Consider the following 25,477-nt stretch of genomic DNA (forward strand, 5'->3'; position numbering starts at 1 on the left):
GATGATGATAATAATAGATGATAAATATATAGCAGAATAGATGAATATATAGATAGATATTGATAGATAATAGATAATATGTAGAAATTATGTATGATTAACAGATGATCAATACAGGAAATGTAGGTAGACAGACAGATAGATACTCTCTAGGCCTGTAAAACAAAGCCTGACTTGGGTACCAACACAAAGTCACAGCCCCCTTTCCTTTGAACAGAAGAGACTGTTTTATGGGAACACACCCTGACCTGTCTCCTGAGCTGCCAAGCATGAGCCATTGCCTTATAGTTGAACACTCCAAACTGTCGTGGCTTCAAGCAACAATCAGGTGTGACTGTTGGTACAGCTTGGGACCAACTGGCTGATTCTATTGGCCTCTCCTGTTCCCTATGGTGTCACCTCCCATGGGGTAGCATGGCTTGTTCATGTAGAGGAGACAGTTCCTAAAGAAGGATGGAAGCTGTCACTCGTGTTACAGTCCATCCACCAAGGGACATCACAGGGACAGTGTAGTTACTCATGTTACAGTCCATCCAACAAGGGACATCACAAGACCACCCACATTCAAGAGAGAACAATTCTTCCTCCTAATGGCAGAAATCGCAATGTCACATTTCAAAGAAGTGCAGAGACAAGATGTGATCACAGCCAACATCACAAATGCCTCTCGCAGAGCCCTGTATTTGTGATGTCAAATTCTTCTCACCACTCACAATGGATACCATGCTTCCCCAAGGAAGGAATGCCCAGATTTGGGGGACTTGGGGGCCCTGGCTCAGAGCAGGGCCTCAGGGAGGGCAGGTGATGGGAGTTCTGAGCTGAATTGTCTCATAGTGAACCAAATGGACTCCTGAACCCACATACTGTCCTTCCTATAGTTAGGACCACCTACCCTGAAGATACAATGACACAGCCCCACAGACTGGTCACCTGCCCAAGAGGAAGCCAAAAGGTCTTGGACAGGGACCAGAGACCATCACAAACTTGTTCAGGTAAGAGATGGCTCCCATTGTCACCCCTGGAGCATGAGTAGACCTCTGTCACACAGTTCTGACTCTATCCTTGGGAACCTTTGTTACCCAGCATCCCATCAGACAATGTGCTGTGATGCGGGATGTCCTTCTGTATACTGAAAATATGTGTTGCTTTTATTGGCTGATAAATAAAGCTGCTTTGGCCTATGGCAGGGCAGAATATAGTTAGGCAGAAAATCCAAGTAGGTGTACAAGTGGAGAAGGGAGGGGTCGAGGAGACGCCAGCAGCCACCGAAGGAGTAAGATGCCAGAGCCTTACTGGTAAGTCACAGGGCACGTGGTAATATACAGGTTATTAGAAATGGGTTAATTTATATGTATAGCTAGTTAATAAGAAGCCTGAACTTCTGGGTGGTGATGGCATACACCCTGAATCCCAGCACTCGGGAGGCAGAGGCAGGTGGATCTCTGTGAGTTCGAGGCCAACCTGTACTACAAGAGCTAGTTCCAGGACAGGCTTCAAAACTACAGAGAAACCCTGTCTCAAAACAAAACAAAACAAAACAAAAAAGCTTGAGCCAAACAATTATAATTAATATTAAGCCTCAAAATAATTATGAGTAACCCCATAGGGACAGAATTGGAACAAGAAATTTTGAGCAGACCCTCTACCTTTCAAGACCTACCCATCAGAACTGAACGAGGACGTGATCCAACCAGATTCTCTGAATGTGGCTGGATTCTCTGAATGTGGCTGGCCCGGAGCCTTTCTGAAAAGCCATTGACAATGACACTGGGACTTGCTTCCTCTGCATATACTGGATTTTGGCGATCCAGTCTGTTTGGATTCTCACCTTCCCTGGACCTGGAGGGAGGGGGGAGGAACTTGAACTTCCCACAGGGCAGGAAACCCTGACTGCTCTTAGGGATGGAGAGGGAGGAGGAGAGGGAGTGGGGGGAGTGGAAGGGTGTTGGGAGGAGGGGCGGAAATGGAAACTTTTATAATTTAATAAAATTAAAAAAAAAAACCTACCCATCAATACCAAAGATCGCACACAACCTTTTGAAGACCCAGAGTCCTGACCCAGAGCATGCGAAGGTATCTTCTTCATCATCATCAGGTTAAGAGTAAGCTGATTTTCCCCTTCCTGCACTGGAACAGAGGCACGAGGCCCCAGCTCCTACTCAACAAACCCACCGTGGCACACACTGAAGCCTGGGCAGGGACCTCTGGCTGGCCAGAGCTGCAGGATGAACAATTTACCTCCAGAAACTTATGATCTTTGGGCTCCAGCAGGGCTTAAAGTGCCTGTGGCAGATGGGAGTCTCTACGGAGTCAGTGTTGAACTGAAATGGAAAAATCTCATGAAAGTCCGTTGGACTCGGGGCAAAGCCACAGCCTCCTTGGCAGATAAGTAGCCGCTGTAGAGACAGTTTGACAAATGTTCCCGATGGTCAGTCTTGACTGTCAACCCAGTGGTATTTAGGATTCTGTAGGAGGCTCACCTCTGCATTTCCACAGAGGTGGTAAGACAGAGCCTAAATGGGAGCAGCACCATCCCATGTGCTGGGTCTCCTGAATAAAACAAGGAAGCGAGCCAAGCAGCAGCCTTGACCTCTCTCTGCTTCCTGATTGCAGGTGCCATGTGACCAGCCTCCTCAAGCTCCTGTCTCAACCTTCCCACCACGATGGTTGTACCTTCAAACTGTGATCCAAATAAACATTTTCTCCTTTTGGATGCTTCTCATCAGATTGTTGGTCACTGTAACAAGACAAGTAGCTATTACACCACAGAGTGTGTGAATTCATGAATCCCTAAGGGATGCATGGTATTAAGTATAACTAGTATCTCCTGGACCCAGGCCAGGGTCGTGGCGTGTAGTATTCCCCATGTGAGATGATTATTAGAGACTCAGATGGGTCCTGAAGACTCAAGTGCATGGGTGGAGCAATGGGAGACAGATGAGGCCAAATCCTACAGTTCAAGACAGGAAGGAGGCCAGGGTCTGCATCCCTTAAGAAGTTTTAGCTTCAGAGAAAATGGTCCAGAATTTACCAGACCAAGTCAGTCTAGTGTTGAGCATCATCAAATGAGCCCTGCAGTACCTTCTCAACTGTTAAAATGGATCGATAAAGGCTACAGATGGGCCCCAAGTCCCCCACAGGGAGGAGAACTGCCTTTCCCAGCCAAGATAATCTTTCTAACCTGCTAGTGAGAGGCCTCCTTCTGACTTTATTTGCCAAGAGTAGGGGTAGCCAAGCCCTCAGACAACTGCCTACTCCCATCTCCCTGTTCAATGAACTGGAGCTCCAGAGATCAGGAGAAGACCCTGGCTAGGACAGCTCAGGTCACACAGGGCCTCGCCTACACTCAGCAGTAGGGGCGGAGGTGACACCTTCATCTCAGGAGTGTCTCAAGATGGTCCTTGGAGGAGGAGATGGAGGATTTGTAGGTCAGGCTGCTTCCAGGCAGTCTTCAACAAATCATTGTGTGCTATGAGTGGAAATCCCTCTTCATCTCTGGGGTGAACATCTATTTCCCCAGTGGGACTTCTGGTTAGCATAAAAAGCACCATTAAGGAGTAATTAATATTGTGTATCAGTTATAAATAACTTTTACATGATTTGAAGCACGGTTGTGGAAACAAGTATGATCTTGCACGGTCAAGGATTAGATTAGGAGGGGTGATGGTTTAAGACCTGGAGAGAGCATGGCTGAGGAGGTGATAGTCTATGGAGATGGTGGAGATCATAGATGACATGGTGGCATTGGTGGGCAATAATGGTGACAGATAGTGATCATGTTGGCCACAGTGATGTCTGAAGGGTGGTGGTGGTTGTGGTAATGATGATGGTGGTGGTTATGGTGGTGATGATGGTGTCTACAGATGGTGATGATAGTGATGATGATAGCAATGGTGGTGATGATAATATGTGGAGCTAGTAATGACGATGGTAGTCATGGAGATGACAGTGTTTATAGATGCTGATGATGAGAGCAATGGCGGTGGTAGTGCTAACTCATGGAGACAGGAATGGTGATGGTTGTAGCGATGATATAATGGTGGTAGTAATGACTATTATGCTGGCAGTTTTATAGAGATGATAATAGTAGCAGCAATGGCTGGGGGAGGGAGATGGCAGGGTAGACAGATATTATTTCCATTTGCAATAATGAATGTATAATGATTCTCAAATTGCACCTAGCTTTTTAAGTCAGTGCTGAGAATTCAAACTGAGTCTCACGCTTGTGTGCAAGCACTTCATCAGCTAAGCTATTTCCTGGGCCCGCATTGGCACCATTTTGTAGGGGTTAAAGTGAGCCTGACAGGCTTTGCCTTCTGCACCAAATGGCATACGGCAGAGCGAGCCCACACTGCGGAGTGAGCCAGTCTGCTGACTGAACCTGGGTCCTGAGCCACAGAGCAAGCCAAAGCCTGCAGCAAGGCTGGTGGTGATGCCAGTGCCTTGGATGAACCTGGATGGTCATAGTGGAGGTTCCTGGGGCTTGCACCTAGCTTCTGAAGTAAGGGGGCCTCCTGAGGTTGGGCCCTTAGCCTATGGAATTCAACATTAATTCCAGGAGGCTAGAGTCGTAACTGAATGGAATTGCTGTGCGTTCACTAGTGTTGGACAGAAAATGTGTGTTGCAATGGAGCTAAGTGGAAAATGCCTACATGACCACTTTGGTAGCCCCTGGCCTGCAGAAAGTCTCTTCAAGGACAGCTAAATTGGGATATGGCTCTGTTGAGCAAGAGCGGCCTGTAGACCTGCACCGGCCACCTGCTCTGTTTCTTACGTGGCACCTTTGGCGCTGCTCATAGGCAGCTTCCAGGATGGTAAGCTGACTTCAGTTCTCCGCAAGAGAGCTCAGGTCAGATGCCTGGGGCTACTTTGCCCAACCACACATCATGGGCAGCTGGCTTCACCACTGGACAAATGAGCGTCTGGTCCCCCACATCCCCGCTCCCCACTGTGACACACCTCCTCACTTCAGCTAGGCAGCGCCTGGGGTGTCGCACAGGGGAGAACCTGCACAGCTCCTCACCCACCGTTCTGTGCAGGGAATCTGCTGAGCTGTGACTTAGCCCAGAGGTGCCCGCAGAGCCCTGGCACCCAGATGGTTTGTTATTACTTTGAACAGGAGTGGGAACCAGGGTAGCCTTTTGCTTTCTCCTTGGGTGCTGAAGGGTAGCCATTCCATCTTCCAGCACACACTTCCCTGTAGCACAGGGCAGCACGGGTTTGTTGGCCCCATGCACAGGACAGCTGCCATCCCACAGGAAGCCTCACGATGCCTCTCACCGCCTGCAGGGAACTGACTCGATTCTCTGATGAGCTGCAAGTAACAGCATCCTCGGCTCTGTTCCCATTACCAGCAATCCCGGATGGAGCGGGAGCAAATTCAGAAGCATTTGCTGTGCCATGCGGCAGCATCCGCAGTCAGTGGACCTCTGGTGTAAGAGGTGTAAGAACTTCCCTTCCAGGGTTACCCCACCAGGTAAGAGGGGTCACTGGTGTAGTGAGGAGCCCACTTCTGAACTGGAAGTAATCTAGAGTCATGCAGTATGTCCAGCCCAATGCAGCTCAGACACATTCTCTTGTCTCCATTGCCCAGGCCCCAGTACCCCAAATCTATACACGAACAAGTCCTGCCTTCCTCTGGCTTTGGGGCTCTAGAAGAAGAGGAAGTGGGTACAGTTTCCCTGTCTCAGCAGCAGGCTGGAGGAGGAAGCAAGGTCCCAACCTTAGCCCTCAGCTCCTCCTGGGCTCTGATGGGTAGATAATATCTAGATGGTCTCCCAAATCTATATGCTTCAGCACCCGTGCATGCTAGCCACCCCTGGCCGGAGGGAAGGAAACATCTGGAAGACCATCTTCCTGCATTCTTGTTCAAAGGCCCCTGCATTCAAGGGGGGAATGCAGCCCACTCCCACAAGCCCATGCCCGCTGATCTCTTCCTCCGAAAGGCTCTAAGGCCTGGGTTTGTTGCAGTCATAGGCTATGAGCACAAGGCTATGTAGGAATACCTGGAGGGGCTTCTCGGGCATCTACTCATGGAAGTTACAGTTTCATGAGATGCAAGGTTTTGGGGGCAGACTTCTGTATGCCATGTTCCACATTCCCAGGGCCAAGGATAATTTCAACTTCTACTTATTTGGCAAGCAGCAGCAATTGACAATTTGCTCTGGAGAATGTGGCTTTTACGTGTCAAGGAGTAAGGTGGGTCAGGGAAACACAGGTCTGAGCGGGTGACTGACAGGTACACACAGCAGCGATGCTGTTTCTGGGAGCAGGGGCCACCTGGCCCACTGTGGGCTGAGGAGGTCCGGCAAGCTGTCTGGGACTCCTCACGAGGGCTTTGCGTCTTCCATCTGGGCTCCTGCACACCGGGGCTGTGAAAGGGGACTGAGGAGGATGGAGGCGCCATCTTGCCAAGTCACCCACAGAGACAGACCTGGGAGGACCGTTCTCTGGTGACAAGCATCCTCACAGAGGGCCCCTGAAGGGTGACGCACACCGGAACCTACCTGACAGTTCCCAACACGGGGCCATCTCCAGATGCCCAGATGGTCAGTCAGGGGCTGACTGCCGAGCATGCAGCAGCTAAGTATGCCAGCCCTCCCCTCTCCCCACCCCCTCCACCACCACCACCCCCTTTCTCCAGTAGGACATTTGCTCTGGCTTCCTGTCCGGTTAAGTCTTTATCTTTAGCTGAGCCCCCAGGCCTGAGCTCAGCTGGGTCCATGTCTCCGCAGCCCTGTTCTTAACAGTCAGCTTCTGCCTCTGCCCACAGGAGGCACTTCGGATGCGAGCAGCAGAGCCCAGGAAGGACCGGTTACTACATTGATCCCCAAGTCCCCATGTCTGGTTCAGCACAGGGTTGAGGTATCCTCCTCATGCTGAAGAACCATCCCTGTGTCCCAAAGAATCACTATGACTTCAAACTCTTGCCCCCATCGGCTCCTACATCCTCAAGAGTTTATCCTGGATCCGGAGTATTCTTGCGGCCTCATCATTCTTTGGTTCCTCCCAGGAGTGTTTTCACGGTCTTGGCTCACTTAGGCATCTCCCAGCAAGCTGGCCCCAAAGCCGGTCTTCTTCTCCCTTACACCCCACGGCTGTGGAGGAAGAGGCAGTGCCCTGGTGTGGTCTGAGTTTCCCCATGAACTCCTTTCCGGCTCTCACCCTTCCCACCTCAGCCTCTCTAACCACCTTCTGAAGCTAAGGGGCAAGCTCTGGGCTGATGTGATCCTGACAGGGCCCTAATGACCTCTTTTAGCTGTGAAGGTCACATGTTCCAACCCAGGCGAGAAATCAAAATGTTTCTTCTTAGGAAAAGCAGATGAGACACCACACGCTGTTCAGAGAGTCGGCCCAGGGCTCGACACTTTCTACTTCAGGCCAGTATCCATCCCAGTTGTTATTACAAAGTCAAGCCTGTCCCACCAACACCTCCCCTGCCCCTGATCCACTGCCCACCTTCCCATGACCAGAGCATTCGCTGGCTGGGATTAAACATCAGCTGCTTTCTGAACTGAAGGGGTCCAGCTATCCCTCACCACATCACAGAAGAGTCTTAGTGAACCGTGTCTCGCAGCCCCCCTCCCTCCTGCCCCTGCCCATGGGCATCAGCACCAGGATTCTCTAGAGTTTTGCCAAGTGTCACCCAGCAAGGCTGAGGGAAGATCAGAGCAATCTGGGTAGCACGACCCCTGAACCCCACATCTGCCTCATCCCAGCTTCTATCCTCCATACTCCCTTCTAGGTCCTTCCAGGAACTTCTTGGCCCCATGACAGGGCTGAGGCTTAGGGCAGGGAGCACCCAGCATCACTGGCCAGGCACCCACACCTCTCCTCAGGGATGGAGGAAGAGAGCCACAGACAAGGCTTCCACCCCAGCTGTGTTCTGATCAAGACTCTGTTTCTGCAGCACTGAGTTCCATGCTGAAGCACAAAAGTCCCATCAAGAAGCCTCGTGGTGCTGAGCAAGTCTCCGCCTGGCTAGCACGCTTCATTGCTGGTTAATACAGTGCGTGTTGGCTTAGCCGACCGGGATGACAGCATCTCAAGCAGGGGAGGAAGCATCCATTCATCATCTCCACGAGTCAATCGTACAGCAATAAAAAATAAAATGAGAAGAGCTCTCCTCAGTAGCAAGCACAAGTCAAACCAACAATTATGTTTTGTTAAACCAGACCCGCAAATAAGTTTATGTGACCCACCCCCCACCTCTGTCTGCACTCCAGCCCTAGCGGGAGGGGGAAGAGATGGACTCTGGCAGGATGTGCTGGTCGCTGCCAATGGTACACTTATCAGGGGCTCTGAGCAATGGGCTGAGACACAGGCGCCAGAGAACTTCTCCAGGTTCTTCCCTTCATGAAGCCCCACAGAGCCGTTCCCTCCTGCTGTCCTGGGGAAGAAGGGGGTAGACGAGCTATCTGTAGATCCATTGGATCATTATGAGCCTCTAATTTTCCTCCTGAGGCAGAGGAAATGGTCAGATTATAAAAGCATAGCAAGAAGAACGCAGGGAGCAATATAAGCACAGTGTCATTACTGGGGACAACTTCATCAGCCAGTCGGAGATGACTACAGATCAGGTTCCCAGGCTCAGACTCATGAGCAAGAAAGAAACTGGAAGCCTGCATTGTAGGGGATCTTTGTCTTGCAGCATCGTCACAAGAAGCTATCAGATACACTCTTCTTTCTCCCAAGCCAGCTCTGAGCCCTGGGAGATAAAAGCTGCATCAGATGGAGCCAAGATCATTGAGTGAAGTTAGAGGCACTGGCGCGTGGCAACAGCTTCCCAACCCTTCACCCCAGGCAGAGGTAGAGGTTGTGCAGCCAGGGGCAGCCAGGGGCAGGATTGTGCAGACCACAGTGTGAGCTCAAACGCAGCCTGAGAGTCACAGGGTGGGGGGGGGGGGAGTGAGGCAGGCTGTGCCATGTGCGTCTGGGCTCCTCCAAATGCCCTGCCATGTCCCTGGGAAATGCCCCTACTCCAGAGAAGGAAGTGGGACAAGGACATCATTTGCAAGACCCAGACCAAGATGAACGTTGGCAACCCTAAACAGTGCTGTTACGTACCGTGTGGCAACAAGAGCCAATAGGCCACATGTGGAGCCCTTCCATATGCCAGCTCTGAGACTCCGTAGGGTACCTACCCGGCAATGGCTGGCTGAGTCCGCCATGCAGGGAAGTGACCCTCAGACCACAGACATCCAGAGACTGGTGACTTGGTTTCTCACTGCCCCAGACTGAAACCTCTGGGAGAGATGCCACTGTTTCTACTTCTCAATCCGGGGGCAGGGTGTAAGAATCGTGTCCCACAGGCTGTGGGCAGAGAAGTGACCCTACACCCAACTAAAGCCTCCTGCAGGTGCTGAGCACCCCACTCAGCTCCTCCCTCCAGCTGGAAGAGACCACATGGATGACATCACCCCTCTTGGGCACCTTCTAGAACCCAGTACCTGCACATTGCAGAAAACTTGGCCAGGATCCCTCCCAAACACCAGGATTCCTGCCCGTCACCACATCCACGTGGCAGATTCAAAGACACACTTCTGTCAGACCTCCTGCTTCCAACTGCTGAACAGGGAGATTCTGGCAGCACTAAGAGAGGACCCAAGAGTCACCTCTAGACACACCCACCCCTGGGTGCCTGAAGCTGGCAGTCTAAACCGACCCAGCAATAGCACCCCTCAGATTGTCTTAGACCTGTCCAAGTCATACCTATGTGTCACAGGACACAAATACAACTATGAATGCAGACCAACACACGCTTATAAACTTACTAAAAACATTAAGCTTTTTGATTAATTTTGTTTATAACTCAGCTGTATGGTTCTTGAGCACATATAGTGATATTTTGTTTGTGTTTTAATAAATAAGGTTTGCCTGAAGATCAGAGTGCAGAGCTAAGCCACTAGAGGCCAGGGAGTGGTGGCTCACACCTTTAATCCCAGAACTCACCCTGGGCTACAGATTGAATCTCTCTAAAAAGAGAAATAGAACTCACACAAAGGTCTTCCCAGCACTTGGGTGTCATAGGCCTTTAATCCCAGCACTAGGGAGGTAGAGACAGGAGTGATATGGCTGGGCAGAGAGAGGAATATAAAGCAGGAGACAAAATCTCAATGTTGTCTGAGGTTTGGTGGAGAACATTGCAGTCTGTAGTCATGCTGAGGACAGGATTGCCCCTTTATTTGTCTGAACCTTGGTAGTGGTAAGAACTCTCTAGTGGCTTGGTTGCTTTGCTTTTCTGATCTTCAGCTTGAACCCCAATATCTGTCTCTGGGTTTTTACTATTTGTGCTACAAGCACAAACTTTGTAAAGGACATCCATGTCACAGTGTCAAAGACTGGACAATGGGACCAGCAAGATGGTCCCAGCAGGTAAAGGTGCTTGCCATGCAAGCCACACAAGACACACAAGCCACACAAGCCCGGTGAGCTGAGTGTGATCCCCACGTAAAGGTGAGAGAAGAGAATCAACTCTGCAAAGGGGTTCTCTGACCTCCACATGTGTGCTGTGGCATGTGCACCCCAACACTCATGCACACACACACACACACACACATTTTGCACACACAAGTTCAATAATGATATTTTAATAATGATTTTAAAAGTTGGTATGCCTCTGATGGTGAGGCCAGTCCACTTGCGGATGCTTCTAGATGACAGTAGCTAAGGAACAGCACAGCTCAGTGTTATTCCCGGAAAGCGGCTCAGCCAGCCTGCTTTCACAGCCTTTGCAGGGTCCTTGCACACCATGGCCTTTCTGGAATCAATGCAGAAATATTAGCTGTCACTTTCCATCCAGCTGGAGCAGCAGGGGCACCACATGTGCCCCGATGGGTCCCTGTTTGTCAGCTTAACACACTATAGAAAAATAAAACAGTGACCTTCCTCCCTCAGGGTGTGTCACCCCATGCTGAGGCAGGTTTCGGGGTCCAGGAAGGGCATTGAGTGGCTAAAGGCACCAAGGCAGGAGTGGTGTGTGCGTGTCCAATCCGCCCACACCACAGCACCCCCAGCGGGGTCCCTCTGTCTGGTCCCAGGTCACTCAGGCTCTCTTCCACAAGCATGCTGGTCCTGGGGCTATGACGGACAGACCATGAGTCTAGGGCTGGGTTGCCATGACAGCAGGGGGCAAGGGAGGGTAGATGCTGCCCAAGACATCACAAACCCTATGACTGGGCTATTGAATAAATTAGCAGAGCCATCAGCTGACTGACCATCCCAGCCTCCTGGATATGGTGCCAAATACCTGCTTGCTGGCCTGGAGGGGCACACCCATGATGTCCTGATTCCCCATCATTATTCTGAAGCCAGCAAGGCTTTGGGGGCCCTTGTAGCCCCTAAGTAGCTGCTCCCCCACCTGACTGCTAGCTACTCATCCTTCTCTGCCCATCCTGGACTCCTCTGGTGTCCAAACTCCACGTCTCATTTCAGGCTTCTAGAAATGAGCTGTTTGCAATGGTGTCTGCTTCCAGACGCTCATCGATTTTAGCCTTTGTTGTCTTAGCTTCCCGTCACAACGGATTACTGCAAGTGATGGATAGGAACTCACCCTGCACTAACCTGCCTTTTAAAAGCTGCCCATGGTAGATGTGGCACACAGCCAAGGGCTCAGAGAAGGCTGTGGGCACAGGAGGCCTCTCTTTTCACTCGCCAGGGGGCAGGTGAGCTGTGAACCCAGCAAACTTGGGTCTCGCTAGCCACCTTTCTTCCACACCTCCTGGTGTGGCAGCCCAGAACCCACCATGTACTCTGAGGCCTTGCCCAGCCCGGGACCTCCCAGCATAACACTGATGAGCAGACTCTCTGTGGCCCACCTCCCTAGCTGTTCCAGAGGCTTCCATGGTTGTGTGTTTTACACTGATGGAAGGGGACCATGGTTTTCTGAGCCCCCAGCCCTGGTCCGTACAAGTGTCAGCCCTCCTCAGGCTCGCCTCTTCTGCCCACTCCTCACTTCTGACTTTGCACCCCAGGACTATCCAGAGAAGCTGACCAGTGTGGGGCATTCATGACATAATCTGCTCACAGGTTTGTTGGGATATCAATTATGAATTTGGGGGAATAGGCCCCAGGCTGAAAACGTTTAGAAGTAGAGGCTGCAGCGGGAGCCCAGATAGCATCTGGGGGTAGAGTCTCCTCTAGGAGACCTGCCTGGCCCTCGTCTTCCCCACCACAGGCCAGGACCATCCCTCATAGACAGCAGCTCACTCAAAGCCCCCAGCCAGAAGTGAAGTATATCTGTGAACCCTCCCATCTCCACAGGAGCAGACAGATGTGTCTGAACATGGATCTGGGTGCTGCGGCCCAGCCTCGGGAACAGCCACCTGTTGGTGACGCCAAGTTCCTACCAGCAGTGTCTGCAGGCCAACATCCACCATGGGTCTCAGTGTGTCCAGTTGTCCTGTGGGCCCCTCACTATGAGGATCCTCTAAACGGGGACCTCCTCCAGGGGCGAGTGACGAGATGCAGAGCTGGAACCTGGGTGCTTGGTGACTTAGGGGGAAGGAGGTCCAGACTCAGGCTCAGCTGTGGCTGTGACTGGGGATCCCACGAGGCTGTGGGGCTCTCAGCCCACCTTGCAGGTGGGAAGGCTGAGGCCAGCACAGATGCTCCGCAGGCTGAAGTGGCCCTGCTACTGGGCAGAGACCTAGCCGGAGATCTTTGTGTATTTGGGGCGGCATCCAATACCAAGCTCCAAGTCTTACCCAGCCTGGCTCAGTGTGTTTCTTGATGAAGTAACTGAACCTCATAAAGCTCACAAGTCCAGGAGGCCCTTGATCTCAGCAGCCCGGTCACCCTCACAGGTGGGCACAGCTCGCTGTCCACCCCCACATCTAACACTCCAACATCAGCACAGGTACATGACCTACTTCAGAAATCAGGCTGTCCCCAGACAAGGCCATCTGACAACTTCCCTCAGTCTGGAGTCTCTGTAACCCCAGGGCAGGGGAGAGGGCAGTGTCTACTCCATCTGCCCACACTGCTGCCTGAGGGGGGAATCACGGGGGATGGAGACTACCTTGCAACAGGGGACGACTTCAGGGCCCAGGCCTCCCCTGGCCCACAGCCCAACAGCCCAACTCTCCCGTCTGCTTCTACATAGTCAAGTCCAGGGTTGTCCCCCTGCCCAAGGCACGACTATGTGGCTAATGCTTTCCACAGCAGGAGAAGAATATGGTCCTGGTCACCCTCCCTAGGGAAAATATGGGGGAAATGAGACATGAGAATCATCTAGTCATAGCTACGAGTGATACGAGAATCATCTAGTCATGGCTGCGAGTGATACTCTAACTCAAATGCAAGCCCTACCCCACCGCCAGAGCAGAAGGCCGCCCAGCACAGGCCCAGTCACGGAGGAAGTCAGGGAGGCAGGGATGTATGGAGGGAGAAAAGGGCTCTCGTGCCCTCCCAAGGCTGCGCAGGTCACTCAGGAGACTGTCCAAGGCAGGAAGCACAGGCTTTAAAAACACCGAACCTCTTAGCAGCCGAAGCCAGTGGTCTGGTTGGAACCACTGCCACTTCAGCCTCTGCATGGGCATCCCAGAGGCTGCGCTGTGCCTGGAGGACTTCAGGAAAATGGCACATGGCTTCCTTGGCCTCTAGGAACCTCTCTGGCGGAGACAGCTGACAAGCCTGAGTGGACACTGGGGCCTGCTGGCCAGACAACACAACTCCCTGGGAAGGAAGGGGAAGTATGTGCACCCACCGGGCACAAGAGGAGCGGAGAGCCACGGGACAGACACTGGTCATCACCCCACGTACAGAGAAAGCCACGGCTCCAGCCTCAGGGGCAGGATCACAGCCAGAGGGCTGCAGGCCCCACACTCCATCACCCCAGCAAGAGGAACCCCAGGACACATCACAAGAGACTCTGCAAAAGTGAAGTGTTTCATTCAATAACTTAAAATTAAAAAAGCAGATACAAAAGAATTCCAGTATAAAATACATAGTAAATTAAAATATATTATGTTCATATACTAAATCTGGTGAGAAAAAACATAATTTTATCATCAGAGATAACTTATACAACACAATTTGCACTCGGCGGTGACTGGCTGAGATTTGCGAGGAGAAGCATTGCGTGTGCCGTGGGCAGAGTGGGGTCACTGCTGCAGCCACCTGGAGGCCACATTCCCTCACAGATGTCTCAGCTCAGCTGAGGCGCTATGCCACGACCGCGAACACGGCCGCGTATCTTGGCTTGGCCACCTCCACAGGCCATGCAGGCCCGTCCTGAGTCACGACTGCAAGGCTAGAAGGGGTCCGCGGGGAGGGGCGTTGGCCATACAGCTGTCCTCACTGGTAGAGGACCTTCACACAGAACGTCTCTTCGTTCTTGTCCTCATGGTCATTGATGTAGATCAGGATCTCTTCCTGACCGGTGCTGCCGCTTGGCATGAACCTCAGGCCAATTGTGTAGGTCTCTCCTCCTGCCACCTACAAGAGCATGGGGATTTCAGTTTTGCCTGGGCTTCCATGCTTTTGCAGAAGCTTCTAGAACTGTACGACAGGCAAGCACATGGGTGAAACGGCACATCCAGACTGGCCCGACTGTCACCTGGACTGACAGAGGCTGCGAGGACCAGACAGGCGTAAAGCAGCTGCTGCTTGGTGCCGACCAGGACGGTGTGGAGAGCCAGGTGGTGCCCCTTTCCCAGGCACCGCTCTGACAATGGGCAAAGGAATGAGGGGTCCCTCAACCCACGCACAGACTGTCCTCTACAGGCCCCACACTCCCATCACCCGCTTCAGCCCCCACAGTTCAACCACATTTCCTCAGAGGAAATCTACCTGCCCGTGGTAACACGGGAGTTCAGGGCCCCTGCCTGTGCTGACACGGGAAGGCAGGGTCCCTGCCTGTGCTGACATGGGTGGTCAGGGCTCCTGCCTGTAGTAACACGGGAGGTCAGGGCCCCTGCCTGTGCTCACACGGGAGGTCAGGGCCCCTGCCTGTAGTAACACAGGAGGTCAGGGCCCCTGCCTGTGCTCACACGGGAGGTCAGGGCCTGTGCTGACACGGGAGGTCAGGAACCCTGGCCTGTGGTAACACGGGAGGTCAGGGCCTCTGCCTGTGCTGACACGGGAGGTCAGGGCCTGTGGTAACACGGGAGGTCAGGGTCTTCCAGGGGAGAACACAGGGTCATGATGTTCGTCTGCCACCTAAAGGACTTCCCAGAGGGTGGAACTCTCTGGAGCCTGCCAGCCTGAAGCAGACCCTCACACCCGCCAGCCCTCGGGGCAGACCTGGAAGGAGTTCTCCTTGAACTGCAGCAGGTCAGGGCGGTCACTGTGTAGGTGGTAGGTCCTCCGAGAAGGATAGGGGTTGGTGTAGGTGATCCGCTTGCTGGCACCCTTCCCATCGCCCACCGCCATGATGATCTCAAAGGCCTAGGGAGGGAGTGGATGAGAAACACAATGGCTGCTGGCTCAGCCTGAGTACTCCTGAGCGTAAACTGTTTCACCTAGACACAGGCCAGCCATCCGGAAGCACCCCAGAGGGACCTGCCCCACCCCAGCCTCACAGAACCTGGATCTGGGTAGCTGGGTCCCAGGGCCGGGTAATACCATCACACCCAAGGCACAGTAGAGGCCCTAAGGTGCTAGGGCCCCCCACCTGGCCCCACTGTTTATACAGACCTTGGAAATGAGTGGCTGGCGGCAGGAGAGGCACACGAGCCATGATGACACCAGCTGGTGGTAGTCCATGTCCACCAGGTTGAGATGGACAAAGCGGCTGCCGGCCCTCCTTGGCCTCACGCCCACATGAAGGTCCTGGACCCCGTGAGGCGGCAACATGAAGACACCTGCAGGATCTGTCTTCAAGGACAAAGAAGAGGTCAGGGCACAGCCCTCTTGGAATGATACAGTTCCTGAGGGTCATCTTTTAATAATCTTGAAGGCCTCTGGGGTACATTTTGGCCCCTCATCCTCAACATCACATCCAGCAAAAGGCATTTTCACAAAAGGCAGCTCAGCGGGGAGGAGCCTGTAAAAGCTGCCACCAGCCACCCTGGTGCTGCACCCACTGTTCCTAGGCCTCTGCAGGCTGGGCAGGGACGGGCTCAGAGAAGCAGAGACCCCCAACTCTGCCTCTGAGAAGGGCCATACCTTCAGCTCCTGAGGGTGGGAGGTGAAGGCTTTCACTTTCCTAACAGTCTGTGTTCCCCTCAGGACAAGGGAAAGACGGGTCAGCTGTCCTGCGACACAGGAGACGTCCACGCGCTGCAGGGAGTGGAGGCAGACCTGCCACGTCTGCACAGGCTCCGCCAGCCAACGATCCCTGCGGACGACAGGGGTCGTCTACCCATCTTAGCAGGGCAGCATCATGGGAAAGACGCTCACCAGGGAGGACTTTCAGCAGGGCTGGGAGCCTGGCGGCCACAGGGAGAGCTACAGAAAGTCACAGTGGATGGGAAGCCTGTGTTCAGGGCTGGGGCTAGTCCCCCTCGCCCTAACCTGGAATCTCAAGGTGGGGCTATGCAGTGTGTCTGTTCCTGGGGCCTGCTGAGGATGAGGGGCTTGAGAAATGTGCGTCACATGATGAAAACATGAGCTTGGTCCAAGAGGCAGTTTGGAAGCCTTAGGACAGTGGGGAGCGCGGCTGAGGCCACAAGCCTGAGCTCGGAGCTTGACATCGAGCCTCAGCTCTGAGAGTCCATGGCATTACTGTAAAATGGAACAGGGGTGATACCCGTTCACAGGCTGCCATAAGGAACACTGAGACACGTTTAGATGGTGAGCGTGGTGCACAGCCCCTCAGCCCCGAATACAGTTAGGTCCCACAGTCCCACCATCAGAAGCCACACAGGAAGCAGCCTGGGCTGCACCAGTTTTAAAGGGTTCTAATTGGAACTGTCTAGCTGGGTGAAAAGTCAAGGCACGGCTTGACCAGTCTTCAGGCACAAAAGATGAAGAGAGTCACCAACAAAGGGGCTGAGCTCCAGGATCTCAGGGTTCAGAGCAAACCCACGGAGGGCAGGGTGGTGAGAGCCATCTTGGGCTAGCTCTGGTCCGGAAGCTGCACCGACCCTTCCTTGGGGAACATGTGTCATGTCCATCCCTTGGGCTACTGTGCTACTCTGGGAGAGAACATGCCATCACCAAGGCCTGGTTGGCCTCTAAGCCCAGCCTGACTCACAGCCACCGCTCTCCTTGCAGAGCAAAGTGCCAGTACCCATCACGCCTAGGGGCTCAGGTCAGAGGGGAGGAATTCCGAAGGTAGCCCAGGCTGCCCGTCCTCGGGCCCTCTTCCCCCATCTTTGTTCGATCTGTGTCCATGCTTACGTGTAGATGATGACAAAGAAGTCTTTGATCTCTGGGCTTGGACCGCTGGCCACCTTAAGAAACACATCCCGTGGCTCACCGGGGCCCTGCCAAACACAGCAATGGGATGCACTGGTTGCCAGCCACCCGTAGGTGTGCGTGTCCCCTCCCCCATGCAACGCCTTGTTTTTCTCACTATTTTGCTCCCTGCACAAGAAAATCATAGCTTCTTGATCTTATATTGATTTCAATAATTACATTCCACAGACTCTATCGAGCTTCCTCACCAGTCATAATACAATCAGTGCCCTGCCCTCTGCATAACGGCAATTAGCAAGCTCCTCAATTACCATGCGTCCTTTGTTTGCTTCATGCCTTTTCTTACAATTTAAACTTTCGGACAATCAAGGGACAGATCTGCCAGCAGAAAACCTGAAATCCCCTCACGAAGCCTGCCTCAAGATGCCAGGACAGTCCCCCCCTCACCTCCGCACATCCCTGCAGAGGGAACCCTCTTCTTGAGACCAATGAGAGGCTACAGGGATGGAATGGGGAGGGAGGAAGTTCCGCAAAGGACCTGCTCAAGAGTGGGGCTGACACGCATGGCATACCACGTTCTGGGCCTCACAGATGACATTCGGGTCACTGCATCGAACGTGGACTGGGGGGTCATCACCAGGCATCCCCACAGGGGCACCTGGAAACGGAGAAAGGGATAACTCGGTACCCCAGCACACAAAACATGACTGCGGTGCTGCTGCTACCCCGACCCCACACATTCCTCGTCAGGCTCAATCGGAGGGATTGGCCACACGTAAGCCACGAGCCATCAGCACTGAGCCATCATGAGAACACTACCAGACCTCACTCCTCACATCCTCACTCCTGATGGGAATAGATCTGGGTCATGGGAGTCACAAACTTTTTGCGGAACCAGCCACCAAATACGCATCTTGTCACCCCAGAGAAAGCTGGAAGCTTCTATTTCAAACAACAAAGGCAGATTGGAATTTTTGAGGAGCTACTTGTCACCATGGGGAGATACCTCTTCCCATTAGCTGAGCCTGCACAAAGGCAGCCACAGGGGATGTGAGGGACCTGCCTGGAAGTGTGTGCCAGGGAGGCAGCCGGATGGCCTTCTTCAGGAAGGTGAGCTCTGGGTGGTAGAAGCGGAAGACCTGGTCCACCACATGCGGCTGGGGCTCCACAGTCAGGCAGAGCACGGCAAGGGGCCGGCCACTCTCTGCCCGGAAAAGGACCTGCGGAGAGGGATAGCGTGAGGATCTCACCATCACCCCTGAAATGAGACAGGAAAGACAGACATTGAAATGCATCCTAGGTGCACAGGAAAAGGGATCAGTGGACTGGACCCAGGATGGCACCCAGGATGGGAACACTGGCACACAAGCCAATCCCCGAGCTTGTGCAAGGCACACTCCTGAAAGGCCAGTGGACCAACTGGCAACCCAGCACCAAGAACTACTCCGGTCTCGACTCCACCTCCACAGGCTGAGATGTGTGTGCAGGAGTGTGGCCGAGGATCCTACCCTTAGCCTCACCAGGTTTCATGGTGACAGCTGGTGCTGTGTTTAGGGATGGAACACAGCGTGGGCCCTCTGATCCTCGCAGCTGAAGAAGCAGAGGGTCTGGCGGGCCAAGCTGCAGAGGAGCTACCTATCGGCTGCCTCGATAGCTGCGAAGGAGACAGCCTCGGGACAGGCAGCCCAGCACCGCAGAGCGACAGGAGGCAGCAGAGCAGTTCAAGAGAGGACACAGCAGGACAGGAAGGATAGGCATGGTGGATGTGGGGCGAGGGATGAACTGCAGTTCCTGCCTGCCGGGAGAGTTCCAGAAGCTATCCAGTCTCCCAGGCCCAGGACCGTAACAATGGCTGCTGTCAGAGGTGATGAGCCCTGGCTTCCTTGGCTGACACAGAGTAACCCTGAGCTAAGGTCCAGCAACCTGGAGAGAATGATCATTGCAGGGGGTGCTCCCTGCTGCTGCTGACCCCCAAGACATAGGAAAGGGGGAACTGCAGAGATGGGTACCTGAAGAGGGCCTTCTTGCCTAAGCTAAAGGACCCCAACCAGTTGACTGGTGACAGGGCTAACACAGACACCATCACAGCACAAAGCAGCGCCTGCGTCCCTCCTACACAGGCAAAGCCGAGGCTCTGCTTGCAAGTCAGACACAAGTTCTCACGGGTATTGCAGCCTGCTGGGCTGCATACAGCGGGACTCAGGAACATGGCAGCCTTCAGGCCACCCTCTGTTCACACTACACTAATCAAGGCCTGTGGGAGAAGGAGGGGCATCAAAGAACCACAAAGGCGTTTCCTACAAAAAGGGTAAAATCTCGTGTTGTCCAGAGAATACCTGTTCAGTAGGCTCCTGAAAGTGCTTAAAGGCCTTCTGGGAAGAGCCTCTTTCTCTGTCTTCCATCCATCCATCCACCCACCCATCCACCCATCCATCCACCCACCCATCTGCCTACCTATGTATCACGGGCACATACACTCATGCACTCACATATATACATACACTACACACATATATACACCACACACACACCACATACCACACTCACACACACCACATACCACACACACACATACACTTCACAGTACACATACATACTACACACACACAAAACTTTAGAATGCTGCCAAGTTGTCATGTGTTATGCAGCTGTGTTTAGGCAGCAGCCAGCAGCCACTAGGATCAGCAGCTTCCCATGCACAGGGCCAAGGCTGCGCCAGGACTGCACAGAGCTGCCAGGTGATCCACCCACACTGGACCCTACCACGGGCTGTGCCAATGTCTAGGCACAGCTGTGGCCTCCTTGTCCCTGCCACATCTTATTTCAGTCTAGAATCCTACCCAGGAGGGAAGAGAGGAGGAGGGGCCAGTCTCACAGCTGGTGTCCGTCACGTGCTTGGCTTGGTGGACTCAGAGAGCTGACCTGCCCTAGGCTGAAATGCCGAGACCCCTCCTACCTTGGCGTGTTTGGTAGGCACGGCACTGCATTTCCAGCGGGGTCGGGACTCTGGGTCTTTCTCCAGGCTCATCTCAGCAGGGGCCTGTGAGACAGGGAGTAGCACAGCGGGTCAGGGCGAATCAGGTGACAACCGGGATGTGGACCAGCCAGGGCCACGAGCTCCAGAGCAGTACCATTCTGTTCTCATGCAGGCTCCCAGAGCTCGCTGCAGGCTCTGTCATCTCCCTGTGGTCTATCCAAGGAGGGGCTGGCGGACCTGGGACTCCTCCGGCCACTCATAAGTGACTGCTGAACTAACTGTTAGAGAGGCCAGAGCTTCACCATGATTCTCCCCCTCACATTCACACACACTGGGCATACGCCTTCCCAGCACCTCCAGGAGAGAGAAGAATCCAGGGTGCTGCACACAGTCCTGGAGGAGAGTGTGTACAGAGTGACAAGTGGGGCGGGTGCCAGTCAGGGGTGATCCCCTGGTGCGGACATGGGCTAATCGTCCTGCCACAGACACAGGAGCTCTTCCCCTTTGCCACCTGGACGGACAGGGCTTCCCTGCTCTGCCTGGGTCTTGCTTCACACCTGTGGTGGAGCCAGTGGGCCCACGGAGAAGTTCTGGTACTTGAAGGGGATATGGGCAGTCTCCCGGGGTCGCAGGTAGAGCTGGGGTGCCAGGCTGCCATGCAGGTGAAACATGTCCTCCTCCAGCGGTGTGTGCAGGCCAGTGGCCTCCTTGAAGTACCTCCACTCCTGGCTGTCCAGGATGATGCTAAAGGGGAAGAAACAATGGCTAGGACCCATATGGTGTAAGAAAATACACCCACCACCCCGAGACCCTCAGATGAGAGGACAAGGGATAGCCAGTCTGGCTTCCATGCCAGAGGAGCATCCGCCAAGGGGATTCGCACGCATGCACACACGCACGCACGCGTGCACACACACAGATGACTGGGTGGTGCTCTTGCCTGAGCTCCGGGCTGTCAATCTCGATGGTCACTGTGTGCTGAATGTTGTGCGGGTTCTTAAGTGTGAACTCGAAGAACTCAGCCGTGCCCAGTGTGGCATACAGTGTGTGGTGGGTGGTGATGGCCTGGCTCAGCAAGTTGGTGATGCTCTCAGACTTGGTGCGCTCCCGGTAGGCATCAATGACCTGCAGGTCTCGTGAGTGCTGTGCACGGGTACTCTGCTGGGCCTATAAACACAGAGGTCACATCAGCATCCTCCCTGACTCTGCTTTGCTGGCCTCTACTCTCCTGAGGCACTGGATTTCTTCTGGAAATCCATTTCCCCTTATTTATCCATGAGAATTGAAGTACGACCTGTCCGCCATACTCCAGGGATCTTAAGTGTTTGTCAGAACAGAACAGAGCATCACAGCCCAGCTTGCCTCTGTCCCACACACTCCTAAGAGACTCCTTTAACCACCAAGGGAAGGTACCAGGCATAGCATCGGGGAGTTAGGAACAGTGAAGAAGGAACCACATGACCATGGGAGTCACCCAGCAGGTATCCCGCATGGTGCCAAAGCCTTTCTGGGATGACAGTCCACATAGGGATATAGTCCCAGTGTGGCAGTCCAGCACCCAGTGTCCTCGGGCTGGGTCCGCATGTGACAACTAGTCTATGAGTCCTCGCGGTGCGGTGTGCTCTGGGTTGCACTGTAATGCAAGGCTAGTCTGCAAGGCTTACCCAGCCCCATGGCAGTGTTCCCAGTCTGCAGCTGAGCAGAGACCCTTGGATCCAATGCTAAGGAAGCTAAGACCACAGAGGAGGCAGGGTGACTGTCTAAAAGGCCTTTGGACTTAAACTCATTTGAAGTGATAACACCAAAGCTCTGGTCCCTGAATGTGGGAGACCTTTTTAACAAAAGCTAAGATTTCCAAACTGAAATTATCCCCTGGTGACCAAAAAGTCCACATCTCTCCTCGCCATAAACAGGGTGTAGGAAGAAGAGGGGACTGCAGGGAGAAGTGGCAGGTTCTGGGTTGAGGTGTGGCAGTGGGCAGCCCCTCACCAGCAAGCTGATCCTGCGACTGCCAGACTCTCCTCCAGACTCCTGCAGGCGCACCAGCCGCATCCGTTCCAGCTTACGCCTGTGCACAGCATCCTCCTCACGGCCTGCAGTCTGAGGTCCCTGGCCAGCTCGAGTGTGGGTCAGCAGCATGGCGGCCAGCTCGCTGTCCACGTCAGCCAGCTTCTGTGCTTGTACCACACGTTTCCCTATTGAAATGGCCAGAAGAGGGGTCAGGGGTGGATGTGTGGAGTACCAGCAAAGCAAGCAGCTGGTCCCCAGAGCCACTTCACAAAGAGCTTCCAGGGTGGATCTGCTCTGTGTCACTCTACGGATAAAGATGCAGATTTGGAACCTGGTCTTCAGCCTAAGGAACTCTGACCCTTCACTAACACTGGAAAATGATTTTTCTAAGAGAAAGCCAGGTCCTCAGGTTTATACCTGTACAACAACACTCTCTCTCGAACTGCAGCCTCAGGAAAGTGGAGATGGGGAGGCAGGGGGTGGGGGGGTGTCACTGCTTCAGAGGCCCACTTCTCAGGGGCAGCTGCATTAGCACCAAGCCCTACAAATGTGCAGGCATCTCCAAGTTCCTACCAGAAATGGGGTTCCAAGGCTGCTCTCAGTGGCCCTTTGGAGCGAGCAACCTGTGGGCAAGCTCAGATCATGGACTCATGAAGTGCAGAAGCTGACCTAGCCACACTGCCTGCGTCGCCATGAGGCGCCGGTGGAATCGTGGTTGGTGACAAGGCCACTCTACAGACTTTACATCCATGTAATTGCTTTTTCAATGCCACAAGTTGGCTTGGACATCTTAAGGGACCGCCTGAATGAGCACTTTGTATGTCAGAGCGTGGGCATGCAGGAGGAAGCCCAGCCTGGAATCTGGTCTGAGGAGTCTGTGGCCATGGAGAAACAGCAAGCAGGTTGGGGGCAGCCACACAGCCAGGATTCAAGACGAGTTCAGGGGACAGCAATTCACCCTAGCAGATGCCTCCCGACTCCAAAGCAACCAGAAATGGGGTTCTGGAGGGGTCACGTGGGACTATGCCTCCCAAAACATAGAAAAAACCTAGAACTTCTCAAGGTCTCATGCAACTCCAATCCAGAGCTCCACCCCAGGGAACGCAGGCTCTGGCAGGGAACCCTCTGCCCGTCACAGAGGTCGCAGGGCCCGACTCCAGGCTCTCCTTCTCTCAATGGGCCCTCACTCGCACCCGCTTCCTGTGCTGGTCAGAGGGGCTAACTGGGAACGAAGCACAATGACCCCAAGTAGGGAACCCAGGCCCAGCCTCACACCTCACCCTAATCACTGGCACAATCATGTGATCTCCCTTGCCTTAGCTCACTGAATGTTAAAAAGAGGGGCTGGCCTACAACAGACGGGGCATACATGGACTGGGGTCCCTCTGAGCACCTGCCGAGCCCACAGCTTCTTCTGTGGAGAATGCATAGTTCTGCCTGTAGAGTCAGGAATTAGATGGGGAAGATTACCATGGTGATGTGGAGGCGAGAGGATTCACCGAGCTCCAAGCTGTGGCTCTGGTATCCCCTTCCCAAGCCACGGCCAAAGGCCACAGCCCAAGGTAGACCTCCCACATAAGGAAGCTCTGGGAGTCACCCTCTGTGAAATTGGGCAAAGGGCGACTCAGATGACAGCAGCTCACATTCAAGCCCTTGGGCCTTCACGTTTAAGGGAACAGAAAGACTCAAAGTCCCCGTGGAAGGTATTTTCCTCAAACCTAGGCCTGTTCCGTCCAGACTCAAGTCCTGCATTCCCTCGCTCAGCAAATAGTTGATGAACCAGTGAGGAGTTCCTAGCCTGCTTTTAGAAATCAGCATCAGGTCTAGGGAGGTGGCCTGGTGGACAGTGTCTACTCTACACACACGAGGCCCTGAGCACCCATGTAAAAAGTCAGCGGTGACAGCACATGCCTGTAATCCCAGCACAGAGAGATGGAGTGAAGAGGATCCCAAGAGCTCGCTGCCCACTTGTCAGGCAGTCTAGCCAATTGACGAGCTCTAGGCTAGGTGAGAGACCCTGCCTCAGAAAATAAGGTGGAAAGCTATAGACAGGCAATGCTGTCCTCTGGCCAACACGCACGCATACACGCACACATGTGCACATATACATGCTTTTTATCTCTTCCCTGCGTGAGCAGCTCAGACTTTGGTAACTAGTAGAATTAATTACCATCTCCCTATAAGACATAAGACAGCATGGTTGGATGCAGGGCCAAACCTAGAGGAACTTAGAGGTTCGACAGCCCCGTAAATCCCTGGGACCATCATCAGGAACCCCAGCTGGACATAACCAACCAACCTTGGATACAGACACTTGGGCAATGAACAGCAATGCGAATACACACACACACACACACACACACACACACACACGCACTGGCTTCTGACTCACATACCCCATCTGCCACCCAGCATGTGGTCACAGTCTCAACTCACGTCTGGGGCCTCCTGGTACGAGGAGGCTTCCCCCAGAGAAGAAGTTGGCTCCGTCATTTGAGATGATCCGAGACCTGGATGGTGGCAGTGAACTGGAACCTCTTGCCCTCGGCTCACACACGTGACCTAAACAAAAAGCACACGCATAAGATAGGGCCCAAAACGGAGACTGGTAAACCAGAGCAGCTCTCCCACGTGGAGTCCGGGCCTGCGGGAGCCTCTCCATCTCCACTCTCAGACTCACAAGTGTGCCCAGGTGACAGCTACTGCAGTCTGAATGCATCCTGCAAGGGGCGTCATGGGTAGGAGATGGGCTGTCTTTGTACTGCCTTCTCCAGGCTTGGACCCCCACCCCCACCACCACCACCACACATTATCTGATCACACACGGTTCCAGCGGAAGGCCTCCATTTCTGCACTGTCTTTTTCAGGTTTGGACACCCACCCTCCCCCACCCCTAAGGGATCTCCATTTGATCACACAGTTCATGCCCGGGCTTGGGAGAGCTGAGGCTCCAGCACAGGCCTCTCCACACTCAAGCAAAGGAGGATGGGATTTCATACAGAGGTCTCTGCAGAGCAACAGGGGCATCGCTATGAGATGCTGCAAACAGAGCCCCGAGGAGGCAGCATCTGACCACAGGCACACTTTCTCTGAACACAGACCCACACTCCACAGGGGTCATTCCCTTCATGTGAGACAGAGCCTAACCAATGAATCACACTCCAGACTGGACCAAACAACTGCCCAGGC

At 53.6% G+C, this 25,477-nt stretch overlaps 1 protein-coding gene and 1 long non-coding RNA gene across 5 annotated transcripts in view; one reads left to right on the forward strand and one right to left on the reverse strand.

Annotated features, from left to right (window-relative positions):
- The first annotated feature begins 766 nt into the window (after positions 1-766).
- LOC125389617 (uncharacterized) lies at positions 767-8,781 on the forward strand. The gene is made up of 3 exons (XR_007228501.2): positions 767-992; positions 5,290-5,476; positions 7,910-8,781. It is a non-coding gene; the product is annotated as an uncharacterized LOC125389617 (long non-coding RNA).
- Positions 8,782-13,869: 5,088 nt separating this feature from the next.
- The window catches only part of Nphp4 (nephrocystin 4), an 84,659-nt gene continuing 73,051 nt past the window's right edge, over positions 13,870-25,477 (reverse strand). For 3 of the 4 annotated variants that reach the window (XM_087906809.1, XM_087906810.1, XM_087906811.1), the window contains 12 exons: positions 24,725-24,850; positions 22,268-22,473; positions 21,219-21,445; positions 20,836-21,022; positions 20,258-20,341; positions 18,365-18,521; positions 17,874-17,959; positions 17,284-17,369; positions 16,108-16,279; positions 15,637-15,816; positions 15,244-15,387; positions 13,870-14,436 (listed from right to left, as the gene is read on the reverse strand). In XM_087906809.1, the coding sequence (XP_087762935.1) occupies positions 14,296-14,436; positions 15,244-15,387; positions 15,637-15,816; positions 16,108-16,279; positions 17,284-17,369; positions 17,874-17,959; positions 18,365-18,521; positions 20,258-20,341; positions 20,836-21,022; positions 21,219-21,445; positions 22,268-22,473; positions 24,725-24,850 (1,796 nt within the window). In that variant the 3' untranslated portion in view covers positions 13,870-14,295. Of the gene's footprint in view, positions 14,437-15,243; positions 15,388-15,636; positions 15,817-16,107; positions 16,280-17,283; positions 17,370-17,873; positions 17,960-18,364; positions 18,522-20,257; positions 20,342-20,835; positions 21,023-21,218; positions 21,446-22,267; positions 22,474-24,724; positions 24,851-25,477 lie in introns of those variants that run through there. The other variant, XR_015738020.1, reaches the window with a different exon arrangement.

Source organism: Myodes glareolus, chromosome 6, assembly GCF_982192425.1.
Source record: "Myodes glareolus chromosome 6, mMyoGla1.1, whole genome shotgun sequence".
In the NCBI taxonomy this organism is placed as follows: Eukaryota; Metazoa; Chordata; class Mammalia; order Rodentia; family Cricetidae; genus Myodes; species Myodes glareolus.